Source organism: Natrix helvetica (assembly GCF_964273705.1).
Source record: "Natrix helvetica genome assembly, chromosome: 1".
Taxonomy (NCBI): Eukaryota; Metazoa; Chordata; class Lepidosauria; order Squamata; family Natricidae; genus Natrix; species Natrix helvetica.
The window spans coordinates 34,363,936-34,379,526 of record NC_138548.1 but is presented as its reverse complement, the minus strand read 5'-3'; the positions used below and the strand labels follow the sequence as shown (position 1 = coordinate 34,379,526).

The following is a 15,591-nucleotide window of genomic DNA, read 5'->3' as shown; positions in this document are numbered from 1 at the left end:
TATTATATTTGTTACCTCTTTGGAAGGGGAATGATATCTTTTAATGGGATAGTGCTTAACCCAGCGTTTCTCAAACTTGGTGACTTTAAGTCCTGTGGACTTCAACTCCCAGAATTCCCCAGCCAGCTATGCTGGCTGGGGGATTCTGGGAGTTGAAGTCCACAGGACTTAAAGTCGCCAAGTTTGAGAAACACTGGCTGCTTACTATTATCTAAGATAGGGTAGGCAACTATGGTCCTTTTGCGGTCTGTGAATTTCAACTCCATGCTGGCTCAGGAATTTTGGGAGTTGAAGTTTACAGATTGTAAAAGGGAAATAGTTCTCCACCCCTGATCTAAGACAAACTACAATAGAAAGACAGTCTTAGTCTGCTTTTTTTTGGCTATTACCTTTTAAGCTTTTTTTTTTTTTTTTGCAAAATTGTGGCAATTTTTAAATTTATTTTGTTAAAGGTATGAAAACTTCCATGAGGGGCTACCTGATGCGAAAATCTGAAGCCCTGTAACTACCAAACAGCCTAGGTAACACTCCGAAATGTTGACCGTCATGGCCAAGTATCATCTGGTGGGCTACAGACTCATCACCTGTGCAAGCTTTTTTTAATATCTGAGATCGGTTATGTTTTGTGTAGAAGAAAGAAGTACATATAAGACGATAAATACGTCACGTTGTCTTGTCTCTGGATTCAATTGTTATGGAAATGCAAGGTCAGAACTTAATTATAGTAAGACAATACGAGGTCATGCGTTCTAGTAGTGAGATAGGAACAGTTATATCCAATTTAGGAATCGACAGACCAAGCATTTGCTATAATCTGTCTCTGAAAACTTAATTTTATAAAGTACTGAAACAAAGGCTGAATTACTGCAAACATTAGCAGAATTTTAATAAGGAAAACATGATTGGATTGTACACGGAAGCAGTGTAATTTGGATTTAAATAAAATCATTTTTTTTTTTTTACCATCAGATGAATTCCAGTTCATTTTAAATGTGATTACTCTCACTGATGAGGCAGCATCCTACTTGAAAGTTAGGAAGGCATCTAACCCAGCATTCTATTTTCAAAAAAGACTGAGCTGAGATTTGCAGAAAGCCCTGAAGCAGTGACAACAAAACAATGGCCCTCTCTTGATACCTCTTCAATTCAAAAATCCCTTTGGTAGTCATTGATACATTTGACAAGAAGAGATGTTGCATATCAGTTAAAGCTAATAGGAGTTGTCTATGTATGGAAGGCACATTGTAGGTCTCCATAAGACAAGCCTCTCCTTTGTCTATTTAGTCCTCCCTCCTCCTCTCCCATTGAAGATCCAGCATGGGTTTTATTTTTATTTATGTTAATTCCCTGTAATTTCCCAATTTTCCCAAAGTCAAAAAATCAGAAGCTTGGTCACACCGTTTGGGCTAACATAAATAGGCTTCCATGAGCTTATTTTGTAAGTCAGAAAAAGTGCTACTAGACTCCCACTGATTTGGATCTGCAATTTCCTGCAATTCATTATCAGAATTGTCCAGAAATGTAATATGCTAATTCTTAGAATCAAGAGAGAAGGAAGATAAAGACCCCATATTCTCCGTGCACATATACAGTATACTGCTGTCTTGGCCATAGGAATGATTTTGCCATTGCATAAATCATTTCTGACTTACTGTACGTTATTCAAAGAAAATTAAACATAAATGGGTTTAATTAAAAAGCCGCATGTCTACAAAAATCATTTGTTTGTGTGTGAGATAATCAACACTATTTTTTTTTCTTTAGAAAAAAACTCTAAAAAACCAATAAAGGCTACCTACATGTAGCATTTTCATTTCTTTTTATAAAAACCGTACAAAAGGAGACATCAGACAAAGTAGACAAATCTAAGTACTATAAAAATCTGTCTTGGAAACATACATATTCATGAACTGAATAGGTAAGATTCCTAAAATTCTAAAGTACAACAAATATTTTAAAAATCGAAGTTATCTTTCCACTAAAATAGCAAAATACAGAAAGAGATCTTCCTGCATGCAAAGTACCATCTGAAAAAAGGAGTTCTCCTTTTTTAACATTAAAAATGATGGGTTCACTCCACCAGGAAGTTCTCTGCAAGACTCACCAGAGCAAAGGGGAAAGACAGAATAGTGCAGCCATGCTGTTGTGCAACTCTAGCTCCTACCTGTTACTATTGGGCTTATGCAGTAGATCTTTCTAGGGGATTATGCATTTATATTTGATTTGACAAATTATTTTAATGCTAACAAGACAGAGTCTTGTAAATTCTGTGTTCACCGATTCTTTCTGGCATGAAGATCACTGATTGATCACACACTGTGCAAAAAGTATAAAGTACATTGCTTATAGTTTGAAAATATATAGAAACAGCTTTCCTGTACAAAGCTCTAAGTAATCAACAGCTCTTACCCACCCAATCCAAGTACTGAAATTGCTAACAGATTTTTATCTCGGTGATGAGAAGCAATAGCATGTTCTTAGAAGATGAGCTGAAGCCTCTTGGTTTGGTTCCTGTTGAGTGTAACTGAGATCTCCACATAATATTGTCAGTGTTACTCATCAGTGCCTGTTAAGCCCTGGTTGAAGTTACCAAGAAACTGAAATTCTGGACAAACTCTAGCAGCATAAAAAGAAGACTCCATAGAAGATATTAATTAAAAAATTGAATGTCTTTAAGTTGGTGGAGGTCCATTAATATATCGTAGCATTGGGTAGAAAGAATGAGCAAAATTGTTGATTTGAGTGCAGCTGTAGTCTTCTTCTGAGACAGGGATCAAGGTGGCCAAAAACAACAAGAGAAGGAGGAACAATTGTAAAGGTAACGCTGCTCGTAGGACACGACAGAAGAAAGCATACTTCTTGGGTGCAAATGAATTGGTCTCTTCCTTCTCCTCCATCCTGCAAACAGAGGACAACCTATAAACAGGGCAAGCCACTTTTATATAAACAGAAAGCAAACCTCTCTCCCTTCTGGTACTGATGATGTTACCTAGTTGGTAATGTCTACAAGAAAACAAACAAGTTCAGCGACCACCAAGAAATCCACAATTTACAAACTCCCTTGTACCAAGAAAGGTTATGATTCCAACTAGCCCTATATTGCCCTTTTGACTGCCAACACCTCTTCAAGCCTTGGCGTAGCAAATGTAATGGTCAAAAAACAATTTTTGGATTGAATTATTGTAAAAAAAAATTGCTAAGAATTGCTTCAGCATGATTTTTTTTTGTGGCTTGAACTATTAATGCTTATAATTCTACACCAAATTCCCATGGTTTTTAATATGAAGTGTCATAAATATTTCACAAGTCATACATTGTGAAAACTATGAATTTTTAAACACTAGCAATCATACAGCTAGTGTTTAATAATTGAATTCAACATGACATTGTGGTCATGCAAATATCCTGCTTTGGACCATGGAGAAGAAGAGAAGACTGACTCTTTCACTCCCTTCCATATTTCTGACACCATTTATGCCACTGAAAGAGAATCCAATGAATTTCAAATTCAAACGCAAATGAATTTCTTTTTTAAGGGAAATACAAATATTCATTCATCCATTGGAGACTTTGGGTTTTTTTTTGGGGGGGGGGAAGTCTGGCACAAAGGATTACATCACCTCTCCTTCCTTCTACATGACCCTAAGTTATTCAGCATTTCCTACAGCTAAGGAAATTTGCGTTCAAATAATCAATATTTCTTACTGGACTCTAATTCTAATGCAAGGTTTTGATACAGATTTTTAGTTCACAGAAGAAACTGTTTACTGAAAAGCATTACCTAACGTTGCTGCTGATGTTTCTCTGCAAGATCTTCTTTTCATCAACCTGTAGGTATTTAAAATGTGATTACTACTGCTGGCCTTAAAAAATTAAAACCCCAAAGCAATAGCATGTACAAAAGGCACACACATTTAAATTACATATAAATACAGTCAGCCCAGCAGTATTTTGACTATGCAATGCATCCCCTGTGCCATGGCCTCTATATTGCCAGTTATCATGGGGCCCCAAGAATATGCTAATAGAGATACAGTATCCCTTAATAAGTACACAAACAATGGCATTTACTTGATTGGGTGGGCAAAACCATGAGAGTCAATACCCAAAAGCATATACAGATAGTCCTCGACTTACAGCCACAATTGATCCAACATTTCCAATGCCAAACAAGACATTTGTTACGTGAATTTTGCCACATTTTTTTTTACTTTTCTTGCCACAGTTGTTGGCAAGAATCATTGCAGTTGTTAAGTTAGTAACCCGCTTGGTAAGTGAAATCTGATTTCCCCATTGATTTTGCTTGTCAAATCGCAAAATGATGCATGACCCTGGGATACTGCAACTGTCATAAGTACATGCCAGTTGCAAAGCATCTGAATTTTGATCACGTGACCATGGGGATGCTACAGCGGCCATGTGAAAAACCATCACAAGTCACTTTTTTCAATGCCGCTGTAACTTTGATCTGTCACTAAATGAATGTTTGTATGTTGAGGACTACCTATCAAGACTGAATGATGACAGAGAAAAAGAAACAAATTAAGGAGGAAAAGTCTTTCACAAAATAACCACCAAACAACTTGCCTTATTTTTAGAAACAGGAGATTTCTCTGATAATTGATGATAAGTTCCAGAATCCAATTCTTCCCCATTCACCTGAAATGCACTTACATCCTAGAGGAACGATAAGAAGAAAGCCTTACCTCTGTTATTTCTCCAAAGTTAGAGTTGTAGTAATCAGATTTGGAACATGCAGTCCAACCTACCTGACTTCCTTGCGAGACCTTTAAGTCACACGAAACTCCTTCAAGAAGCTGTTTAAGCTTCTTCCCAATAACATGGACCTTCTCATTAGCTTCAATATATTTTTCTCCGTCAGGTTTGACAAGCAAAAATGCAGCAATTTCCTGCAGAGTATTTACTTGAAGCTGCCGTTCCAGAAGCTCTTTTTCCAGTTGCTTAAAGTATATAAGAAGAAACATTAACAACCATAGGAAGCTGCTGCCTAGAGAATCATACACTATTTCATCCACTTACTTCACTCTAGCTGATTGTAATATTTCCAAGAAAGTCTTGGATTAAAGATGCAGCTGAACATCTGGACTTTATACATGCAAACAATATAACAATACTTTCCAATGAACCCTGCTTCATGTGAATTAAACATATATTAGGACAGCAAACAGGACTCTAATGCCAAAAAGCCAAAACTAGATGCTTGACATTCCAGCATCCTATCAAATACATGTGAGTCAACCATGCTTGAACCCCTTCATTTGAAATAGGCCATGGGTTGCAATAACCATGGTTGGTTGGATCCCTTGTTTATATATAATTCTAAATCAAGAATGAATGACCTATGATATAATGATAGGTCTGCATAACATGCCATGGGCACTTCAAAAGGTAAGTAGCATGAAGCAAAAATAAAATAAAATAAGGAAAAATAAGGAAAAATGCATTAAAACTTAACTATTTATAAATCAGAACAGCTAGGTTCATATTTTGCTAACACAAAATCACAATAAATTACATGGTGGGTGAACCAGGTTGATGGCATATGTTTCTGGGTTTATCTAGAGCAGGGTGTCAAACTCAAGGCTTAGATCTGGCCCATGGGGCTGCCCTGGAAACAGCAAAGGCCCTGGTGCCACTGTCAGTGAAAATGGGAGGTTGGGAGGGCTGTGTGTCCCATTTTTGGATGTGACAGCCTCCTGCATCTCTCTGCCAGTAAAAATGTGCTCCATTTTCACTGGCAGAGGACTAGCAAAACAAACTAAAAACAAAACAAAAGAAGAAATGTTTCCCCTTTTGGTTGCAAGAAGGGATAGGAAAGGAAAAAGGGAAAGAAAAAGAAAAGTTGGAGAGCAAGGAAGGAGAGTTGAAGAGAGCAAGGAAGGAAAAATAAGGAAAGAGGGGAAGGAAGAAGAAAGGAGAAGGAAGAGGGAAGGAAAAAGAAGAAAAGGAAGGAAGGAAAGAAGGAAGGAAGGAAGGAAGGAGATTACAATGAGAGTAAGGGAGGGTCTGAGGGAAGTTCTGCCTTAGCATACCTGGCCACCACAAGTGACCCTGACATGAGTGATGTAGAGCTGGTCATGCCCACCATGGCCACATATACACCGCCACCCGAAGTCAAACACAACACTGATGTGGCCCTCAATGAAATCAACACCCCTGATCTAGAGTCTGCTTCCCACTGTACATTTTCAAATCTGATTTGGTGATTTAATGAAATTTATGGAAAAGACTAATGAGCTCTGTAGTAGGGAGTAGAGTAAGTCCCATTGTTTAAAGGGTGGCCCGGTGCGTAATGCTGAATATAACAGAGAGGCACTCCAAATTTACCATTAATTCCTTTCGACTTTCCTGTATTCTATGAGGATCAGCATTTGGCTCCTTAACTTGTGCTTGGTGCCTCCGTGTCTCTGCAGCAGCCAGCCACAGCAGCAGTTTCTGATTCTGTTCATGAAAATCCTGCAGAAACAAGTGCTCTTTTTTTCAGAAAATACTCATATAAAAACACATTAAGTAACCTCAAGATGTAACTTTATGGCAGTTGATTCATTAAAACTACAAGTAGCCCGCAACTTACAATCGGGACTGGAATTTTCATCATTGAACAATGCAGTTGTAAAATCCAACTGTACTGCTTAGCAAGGGCAAATTCCTGCAGTTCCAGGGGTGGGTTCCTGCCAGTTCTAACCTCTTCTATAGAAGAGGTTCCACAAATCTACAGTGCCGTTTAGAACCGGTCCCATCTCCCTCCCCCCGCCCGTCCGCACACCATCAAGATGAAGAGCAAGAGAAGGAATTCTGGGTGTTGAAGTCCACAAGTCTTAAAGCTGTCAAGTTTGAACACCCCTGGGGGCTTTTTCTAAAGGGTTAGGGGTGCAAGAGTCTTGTAACTTGACAGCTTTAAGACTTACACACTTCAATGCCAGAGTTTCTGAGCCAACATTTTGGTTGCTAAGCAAGAGTGTTGTTAAGTGAGTTTCATCACATTTTACAAGTTGGCCACGCCCACCCAGTCACGACCGCCAAGCCACTCCCACTCAGTCACATGGCTGGCAAGCCACTCCCACCCAGTCACATGGCTGGCAAGCCACTCCTACCCGGTCACATGGCTGGCAAGCCACTCCCACAAAGCAGGCCACACCTACAGAAGAGGTTCTAAAAATTTTTGAAACCCATCATTGTGCAGTTCCAATTGCCATTGTTAACCAAATCCCATGCTGTTGGGTGTTATTAGATAAGGCAACTTCCTGCCAACCTCCCACAGCCAAAGTCACGAGGGCAGGAAATTCTTAGGTAAGTAGCTAGTGCTGGATGGGGGGTAGGTGGGGTGGACAAAGCAAGGAGGTGTGCAGCGAAGGTGCAGTGTGGGTTGGGGAGGGTGTGCAAGAGGCATGGTGTGGGTTGAGGAAAGTACATGAAGTGCAAAGGAATGTAATGTGGATTGGGAAGCATTCAATGTGAGGGAATGCATGGAAGGCAGAGTTTGGATGCACAAGACAGAGCTGTGGGATAGAGTACAAAGATGGGAGAGGATTACCCCAGTGATTTGTGATTTCCCCTCTGGCTTCAGCATTGACTTTCTGGGGAAGCTGGCAGGGAAGGGCAGCTGCAACTGACTTTCAGTGTGAAGGTCTAAGTGTCTAGATTACGATCATGTGACTATGGGGGGAATGGTTTGCTGGGATGGCCAGAACTCCAAGGACTGGCTGTAACCACTATTTGTTCATCATAATTTTAAATGGTCACTGAGCAAATATAGAGGCTGCCTGTACATAGGCATTTGCTAACCTAGTAATTTTAACTTGTTAATAATAAGGTACAAACACAATGTGCTATTGTAATATTTACCTGGCAATGAATCAGAGCTTTTTGTAAATCCTTCTTCCAGTTTTCCAGTGAAATATTTGCCTTCTCCCATCGTAAATTTACCCGTCGAAGTCTGTTCTGAAGTTCCTTGCATCCAGTGCTATCTGTTTGCTTGAAATCTTTGCTGGTCAGATTAACAGACAGTACAAGGGCCTTGTAGTTATTATAGGCTTTAAACATATCCTGAAAAGAGAAAAAAACAAACAGAATTGAGTTCTTTGTAAAAAAAAAAAAATAAGCAACAACTGTGATTTTAAGCAGCAGCACCAAAATAAGATTGGAAAAAAAATCCTTCTATTTATTAGATGTGCGTATATACCTTTATTGCAGGAGCTCAGTGCAATGTTCACAGGACTACCTCCTCCACCACTTTCTCCACCATAGCAATCCTGTGATGGAGGCTGGGCTGAGAGGTGATTGGCCCAGACACCTAGTGACTTTCCAATAACTAAGATTAGACTCTGATTGACCCAGATCACCATCTTAGCTAAACCACTGTAGAAAGTTAGCCCCCAACCCTGTCCTAAAAGAATGAAATGTTTTAGGAAATATTAAAAAGGTAGAATATTATATTTCCCAAAAGGAGGAATGGAGAAACATGCTCTTGGAGACAGAAAGCAACCCCCACCTTTCTTAATAGCCCTCAGCAGATGTCAGCACTTAAGAGATAAAGAGCTTATTAAGAACTAGATAGCTCTATTCATAAGCAAATACCCTCACTCAAGATCCAACACAGGGCAAATCCATAATAGGAATTGCCCAACGCCCTTTCAGAACACAAGCTCTCTCACTGCATCATCTCTCAGCAGAACAAACTTCAACCAAACTCAGCTCAGACAAACACCTAGGATTTGTATTTTGCTTATAGGGCCAGCTATGACCCCTACATAACCCCTACATGGCCCCATGGGAGTCTGACAACAGGCCAACAAAATACATGTTCTTGCACAGGAACAGGAAGCTCAAGTGCAAAGCCCAAGAGAAGGTATAAAAACCCCTCAACTCTCAACTCCATGTGGTCAGCTGCCCAGAACCATGGGCTTGGTGGTTCTGTTCATCATTAAACCCTCTTTCCAATCAGCCTCCAGTCCCCATTTTTTCTCCAGTGACTTTCTCCCGGCTTGGAACTAAACCAGATGGATATTTCTTCCCTCACCACACTGTCTATCAGTGTGTTCTACAAATTGATTATTAGTATTCTACAGGGTATTCTACAAATTGGAAAGGAGAGCTGACAAACTACAGTCAAACTAGCGAAGTTGATTTTATTTTTGTTAGAACAGGACATCCTGATTATGCTAAGCTCCTGTCTTTAGTCAAAAGCACAAGCGCTTTCCAAACACAACATATGAAAATGGGATCCACTCATTTCACTGGAATCTATTGCTATACTACGAGAGCTTTTGAATGACTGAACTTCAGGATGTCCTTTTCGTATCAAATGGTTTTCCGGTGGATTTCTGACCCAAAAGAATCCTACCGTCATCAGCCTGGTATAAAATGGAGAAAATGCAACAGCCAGAGACAAAGACCGCACAAAGGATGTGAAAGAGACAATTTGCAACTTGCATTGTTTGCAGGCACATACACAGACAGGGCTTTCATGGGGCTGCAGGTAGTCCTTAACTTACAACCATTCATTTAGTGAGCGTTTGAAGTTACGATGACATTGAAAAAAAGTGACTTATGACCGTTTTTCACACAACCGTTGCAGTATCCCCATGGTCACGTGATCAACATTTAGGTGCTTTGCAACTGGCATGTACTCATGACAGTTGCAGTGTCCCGGGGTCACATGATCATCTTTTGCGATCTTCTGACAAGCAAGATCAACAGGGAAGCCTGTTGCCATTTAACAAGTGTGTTGCCAACTTAACAACTGCAGTCATTCACTTAACAACTGTGGCAAGAAAGGTAGGGGAAAAAAAACAGGCCAAAATTCACTTAACCGTCTTGCTTAGCAATGGAAATTTTGGATTCAATTGTGGTCGTAAGTTAAGGACTACCTATCTTAGGGCTCAATTGTGGTCGTATGTCAAGGATTACTAGGCAAAGAAAAAGAAGTACCAAGCAACATCTGAATATCCACTCTTGGAAAAAAAGATTGCAAGGCTAGGAGGCAATCTGTCTGAATCAGCGATACACAGCATGTGTTGATCACAGAGATTATTTTTCCTTTTCAGCTTTTTTTTTATTATTATCACCTTCAGTTTCTTGACTCTCTGCTCTATGGCCTGAATACTGTTGACCGGTTGTGGTTCTTCCTCCTGCAACTCCTCCATTTCCTCTTCCATTTTATCCAGCCAAATATCAATGTTGGTAAGGTCAGCGTTCAGCTGTTGCCACTGCTGCCACGTTTGCTTCATTCTCAGCTTGTTGCTTAGGTCTTGAACTTGAAGGAGTTCCCATCTCTCAATAGTCCCTGCAGTTTAATACAAAATTATTCAGTTGAAAAAAAAACTTTGGGTCAGATCAAGTTAATTTCAGGATAGCATTTTAAGGGCTGTGCCTCTACTAGTATTACAGTAAATACATCTTCTATAGAGGGTTTTTTGTAATTGTATTATTTTCACAACTCTTTTGCGGTGCACAGTGCAGTAAATTGAGCGGAGGTGATGGCAGAATTGTTAAATGGTAGAGAGGGTCACACCCCTTCAGAACATGAGTGTGGTGTATCTTATTTTTGACTTTTCCCATGAATTAAATTCTCTTACAAAGAGAAAAGAGTGCTAAGAGGTGATTCAGTGGCTAAGACACTGTGCTTGTCAATCAGAAAGGCCGGCAGTGTGGCAGTTCGAATCCCTAGCGCCACATAATGGAGTGAGCTCCCGTTACTTGTCCCAGCTTCTGCCAACCTAGCAGTTCGAAAGCATGTAAAAATGCAAGTAGAAAAATAGGGATCACTTTGGTGGGAAGGTAAGAGCGTTCTGTGCCCCTTTGGTATTTAGTCATGCCGGCCACATGACTACAGAGAAGTCTTTGGACAGCACTCGCTCTTCGCTTTGAAATGGAGATGAGCACTGCCTCCTAGAGTCAGGAACGACTAACACATATGTGCAAAGGGAACCTTTACCTTTACTACAAAGAGAAAACATGCAAAATAGCCCCACTGCTTTTTATACCCTAACTTCCAAAAAGTGTATTTAGAGGAAGGATTATTCTAAATTAGAAATTTATTATATCACCTCTGGATTCTGCCAGCCTAATTCTTCTGTGTCAGAACATTATGCCAGAAATAAAGGCAGAGACACTTTTGGGACCATAACAACTAGTTTATTTTATGTGCTCCTTCCCAACTACTTACTCAAGGCACTATCTTACTAAATCTGCAGTAGAAGTAATAAGAACATATAAATAGACCTTCCTCCTTTGTAAAGCTTAGATTATGAAATTTTTGTCACTTGGGAAATCCATTTATCGTAGACCTTCCATAATGATGTCTCAGCATGTTGAACATCTCAAAGTTTTGGGAGGTCTTTTGGTCTGATCAATGCTTGATTTTTTTTCCCTGTCAAATCCCCTTGCTTTTCTAATCTTAATTTCAGCTCGCTCATTTCTTTGATCATCTTTCTGTTGTATATTAGATATTCTGATTATTGTATTTTAAATTAATCATAATAATAGCATCTACTCATATTACTGTTGCCACTTTTCCCTTCCTTTCCTCTCTCTGTTGAGATTTAAAGAGCTTAAATTTATGTATTTTTAAAAAAATTATTCCCCATTTTCCAGGTACAATAAATTTAATTTCGATGATTTTATTACATGGAGAAAAATTAAATCCTAAATAATTGTTACCTTCACAGGTTAACACATATATTTTAAAAATTAACAGGAACCATGACTAACATACCTGGCTGTTTCTCTATGGCTGAAACACTAATGAAGTCCTGGCTATCTTGAGAATCTTTAGTAGGCAAGGTCCTGGAAATGTCTTTTATGTCATCCATACTCCTAGTGCTCAATGGTTTCACCTGAAATACACAGAATAGAAAATAAACAAGCCTTCTGGCAATATATCATCTTCTCACGTTTATAGCACAGATTCACAGCCATCTATTCTTTATTGAGAAATTTATAAATGGGATATAATGTGAAATCCCACTCTCCAAATTTTCTTGTCTTGAAAAAGCTCCACTATTTTATACGTGTGTAACGTTTAGGTAGCCTATCTGTTACCAGCTAATTTAACTTTGTTTTTTCCTGCTCCATAGGCATCTTGGACTTACATTGCCTGGTTTGTAGGATGTGCTGGAATCTTCATTGCTCGATAAGACACTTCTAACCATCTCTTCCTGGTTGTATGAATGCTTTCGGCAAACTGGGTGCTCTGAGGGATGCCATAAGTGAGTTTCAACAGATTTCCCTGTTGTGCGACATGGTAAAAGCCACAGAAAATTAGATGTAAGGGTGAAGGGACAAAAAAAAAAACAATTAAAAGCATTTACAGAGAAGGAGGGATGGCATGACAAAAAAAAAAAGGATAATATTGCCATTTGTTTTGCAAAGCATGCTTGTTTGCAAACATGTTTCAGCAGTGTTTCATGGGCAGTGAAATGAGAGCCATGCAGTTATGAGGATATTTTTTTTCCTGAAAATGCCCAAAGAAAATATGAGTTCTTACCACCATCAAAAAAGAAGAGATTGGGAAAGGTTGAAAAGCACTTCTGGGCTTGATGTATGGCCCCAGCAGTAAGCAGAATGAGGTAGCTTATTTCAGGAGGCAGCTTTGGGGATTGCATTATAGGTCAGCTAATGGTAATTATTTAGTGTATTATATTTTTTTACCATTAGACTTTTAGAGAAATGCCACTCAATTTTTCTGTCTGAAAATTTCAATACATATTCAGCTTCTTGGGCTGAGAATATGATTGGTCAACAAAGATTTTAGCATTTGCATCGGGTTCCATTCAAGAAGGTCCGAACCTTAGTTTTTCTAAAGAGTAATGCGTGCTCATTCGTTTTGGGCTACAAATATAAAGAAGGATCCAGATTGTCCTGTCAGACCCTAAACTGAATGGCAAAGGGAGCTTTTAAAGCAAAGCTACGTACTCCCGGTCAAAACTGTCAATGCATGCCACGTTGTGAGGAACAAGCAAGGAAGGCCTTGATGCTTTTCTATTGGTATGGAGAACTAAAAATGCATCGTCTTAACTTAGGTTGAGACATGTGGGGATGGTGTAGCATCAAATAAACAAAACAAAAAAAGAGAACCCACCATGAGCCAATTAGTGCATGGTGTTGATACAAGCTAGGGAATCAGAAACCTGCACATGAGGAAGGTGTGAAGAGCACAGCGTGCGGCACAGGGAAACTGTCATGTTGAGACACATGCAGTAGCAGGTGCCTACCAGAAGCTGCTTTCAAAGCTTTTGTGGTCATTTTAAGATATGCCTCAGGATGTTCAGTGATTTCTACATCTGAAAAAAGAATAACGTCACCATTTGCTTTGCAAAAGAGTCTGTTCACTCTTCCCTTCCCACCATACAAGAATGTACTATTACAGCAGCCCCAGATGGATCCTGTTAAATATCTGTTAATTTAGCATTCTTTTTCCAAATAAAACTAGTGGTCAAAATGCCCTGAAGTAAAATATAAAGGCAGCAACCATTTAGCTACATGGCCTTATAAAAATACCCACTGTTCATCTCTTTTTGCTATTTTTTTTAAACTGTTAATTTTCCTAATGGTTCTAAGAAGAAAAGGCAAAAGAAGAAAAGGCCACTATGTATATTGATAAAAGGGATAAATAAATGGGCAAAGGCCCTCAAATTTCTTCTTTATTATGTTTATGATTTCTGTTTCCTGCAATGTTTGCTGACATCAGAAAGACCACAAATACAATACTTTCAAACAATGATTGCAGCCAAGCTCTGATCAGGGAAAGCCACATTCATATTTTAAAAATGACTTCTGAAATATATTTTAAAAGTATATGCGGCAACTGCAAATACATTAAAGGAGAAGGACCACTTTCTCCTTAAGCAGTACATGTATACAGTGTATCCTACCCAAATCACAGTATTTTCTACTTGATTTTGTACCTGGGAAGTCCACATGGGAAATAGGAAATCAGAACCTCTACGGTGGGGAGGAGGGGGGGGGGAGAGGGAAATGTTCACAGCATTGTTTTTTTCTCCCAATTACTTCTTGCTTTCCCATCTACACATTTAAAGCTTTTCTGAATGTAATTTGTAAACTACTCCAAGTCACTTAGATAGTAAGAGGGCGGTGTGTAGATTAACAAAGAAAATAAATAAGAACAAATTGAACAAAAAGGTATTGAGATAGAGAAAAGGTTCATTTCCCCCCTACATGTTTATCAGCATAACAAGTTCCCTGCTTTAAGTAACTAGCATATCAGGAAGGACTACACTAAATTTTTCACTTGGTGTGGTAGTTTTCAGCATGCAATGATGCTTTTACCAACATAAGCACATTATTTTATAGCAGGTCTATTTGTCAATATTATGCAGCACAGTACAATATGACTAATAGTAGTTCTCCAGAGTCACCAATAAAAATATTTCAAGTCAACATGTCAGATATAGTTTACTGCCAAGCTGAGAACCTCTTCTCTCCATTAAAAATATTGCACTGTCCAGAGTTATAGAGTGAAATTTTTCCGTTCAGATATGGTCGATATAATATATTCATTTATCCATTCTTAATTTTTTCACTCTCATCCTAATTCTATCCCCCTTTTTTCTCATATATGAATTTTTGTTCTGCTGAGTGTTCTGATTTTGTAGGCAATTTATGTGTTATAATGCATTTCTGTATGTCCAATCTATCTTTTTCTTCATATTCCCCCCTAATATCCAGATATGTATAGCTTTTTCATTGGAGAACAGCATTACAGTATAATCTTTAGGGGATGAATACTGACAGATGACTGCATTTCAGTTTTGGCACTGGCTTTCATAGAGTAAATTATTGGAATTATATTTTGAATTGCAATGTTGCATTTTAAGGCGGCCTAAACAAATTCATTTTTAATTCTTAGGTCTCAATAGCTTCCATTTTAGCTTCCCATCTTGTTCTGTGTAATATATAAAATGGGTATGACTGAATTTGGAGCACACCGAAGCTCAATTACCGTAGGTTCAAAATTAAAAACTGGCTAACTGCTTTTGTGTATTTGGATTGTGTAACTGTTTGTGTATTTGTGAGTACTAACGTTTCTGGATAGGATAGTGGGTTGGAATTTACCTGAGAGTGCGCTGAAGAATGAATCTTCTTCCTCATCCTCAGGGGAGGAAGAGCCTCCCACATCTCCGGTGTGGTCCCACTCCAGTGGAATAGAATCAACGCTGACAGGTGTCTCACAGCCTGACCTCTCGGGACGCCCTGAAGTAGGTATGAGGTGACAGAGAGACTGCTGTGATGGTGGCCCCTCCTGAACTGTCTTCTTTGGCCAAGGATCAGTTTGCATCCCCCTTCCGTGGTCTGAATCAGCTTCATTCTCTGAAGACTCTTTTTCATCTTCCAGTCCCTCAATGAGACAACAGAAATACTGATATTGAACTCAAGTTATTAACATGAATTACTTATGGAACTACTCTGTACTCTCAATGTTCAAGAAAAAATGGGAATCCTCCAAAGTAGGATTATTTATTTTAATTTTTTAGCTGCCCAACTATAACAGATTCTTAGTTACCCACTCCCTTCTTTCTTCTAAATCAGTGTTTCTCAACCTTGGCAACT

At 39.0% G+C, this 15,591-nt stretch overlaps 1 protein-coding gene across 1 annotated transcript in view; it reads right to left on the bottom strand.

Annotated features, from left to right (window-relative positions):
• Positions 1 to 861: 861 nt before the first annotated feature.
• Positions 862 to 15,591, bottom strand: part of SYNE2 (spectrin repeat containing nuclear envelope protein 2) — a 237,739-nt gene continuing 223,009 nt past the window's right edge. The window contains exons 105-115 of the mRNA XM_081935674.1: positions 15,097 to 15,379; positions 13,236 to 13,304; positions 12,114 to 12,250; positions 11,738 to 11,858; positions 10,089 to 10,306; positions 7,867 to 8,067; positions 6,349 to 6,477; positions 4,770 to 4,961; positions 4,588 to 4,677; positions 3,782 to 3,828; positions 862 to 2,898 (exon numbers count right to left, since the gene is read on the bottom strand). Of these exons, the coding sequence (XP_081791800.1) occupies positions 2,673 to 2,898; positions 3,782 to 3,828; positions 4,588 to 4,677; positions 4,770 to 4,961; positions 6,349 to 6,477; positions 7,867 to 8,067; positions 10,089 to 10,306; positions 11,738 to 11,858; positions 12,114 to 12,250; positions 13,236 to 13,304; positions 15,097 to 15,379 (1,713 nt within the window). The 3' untranslated portion in view covers positions 862 to 2,672. The remainder of the gene's footprint in view (positions 2,899 to 3,781; positions 3,829 to 4,587; positions 4,678 to 4,769; positions 4,962 to 6,348; positions 6,478 to 7,866; positions 8,068 to 10,088; positions 10,307 to 11,737; positions 11,859 to 12,113; positions 12,251 to 13,235; positions 13,305 to 15,096; positions 15,380 to 15,591) is intronic.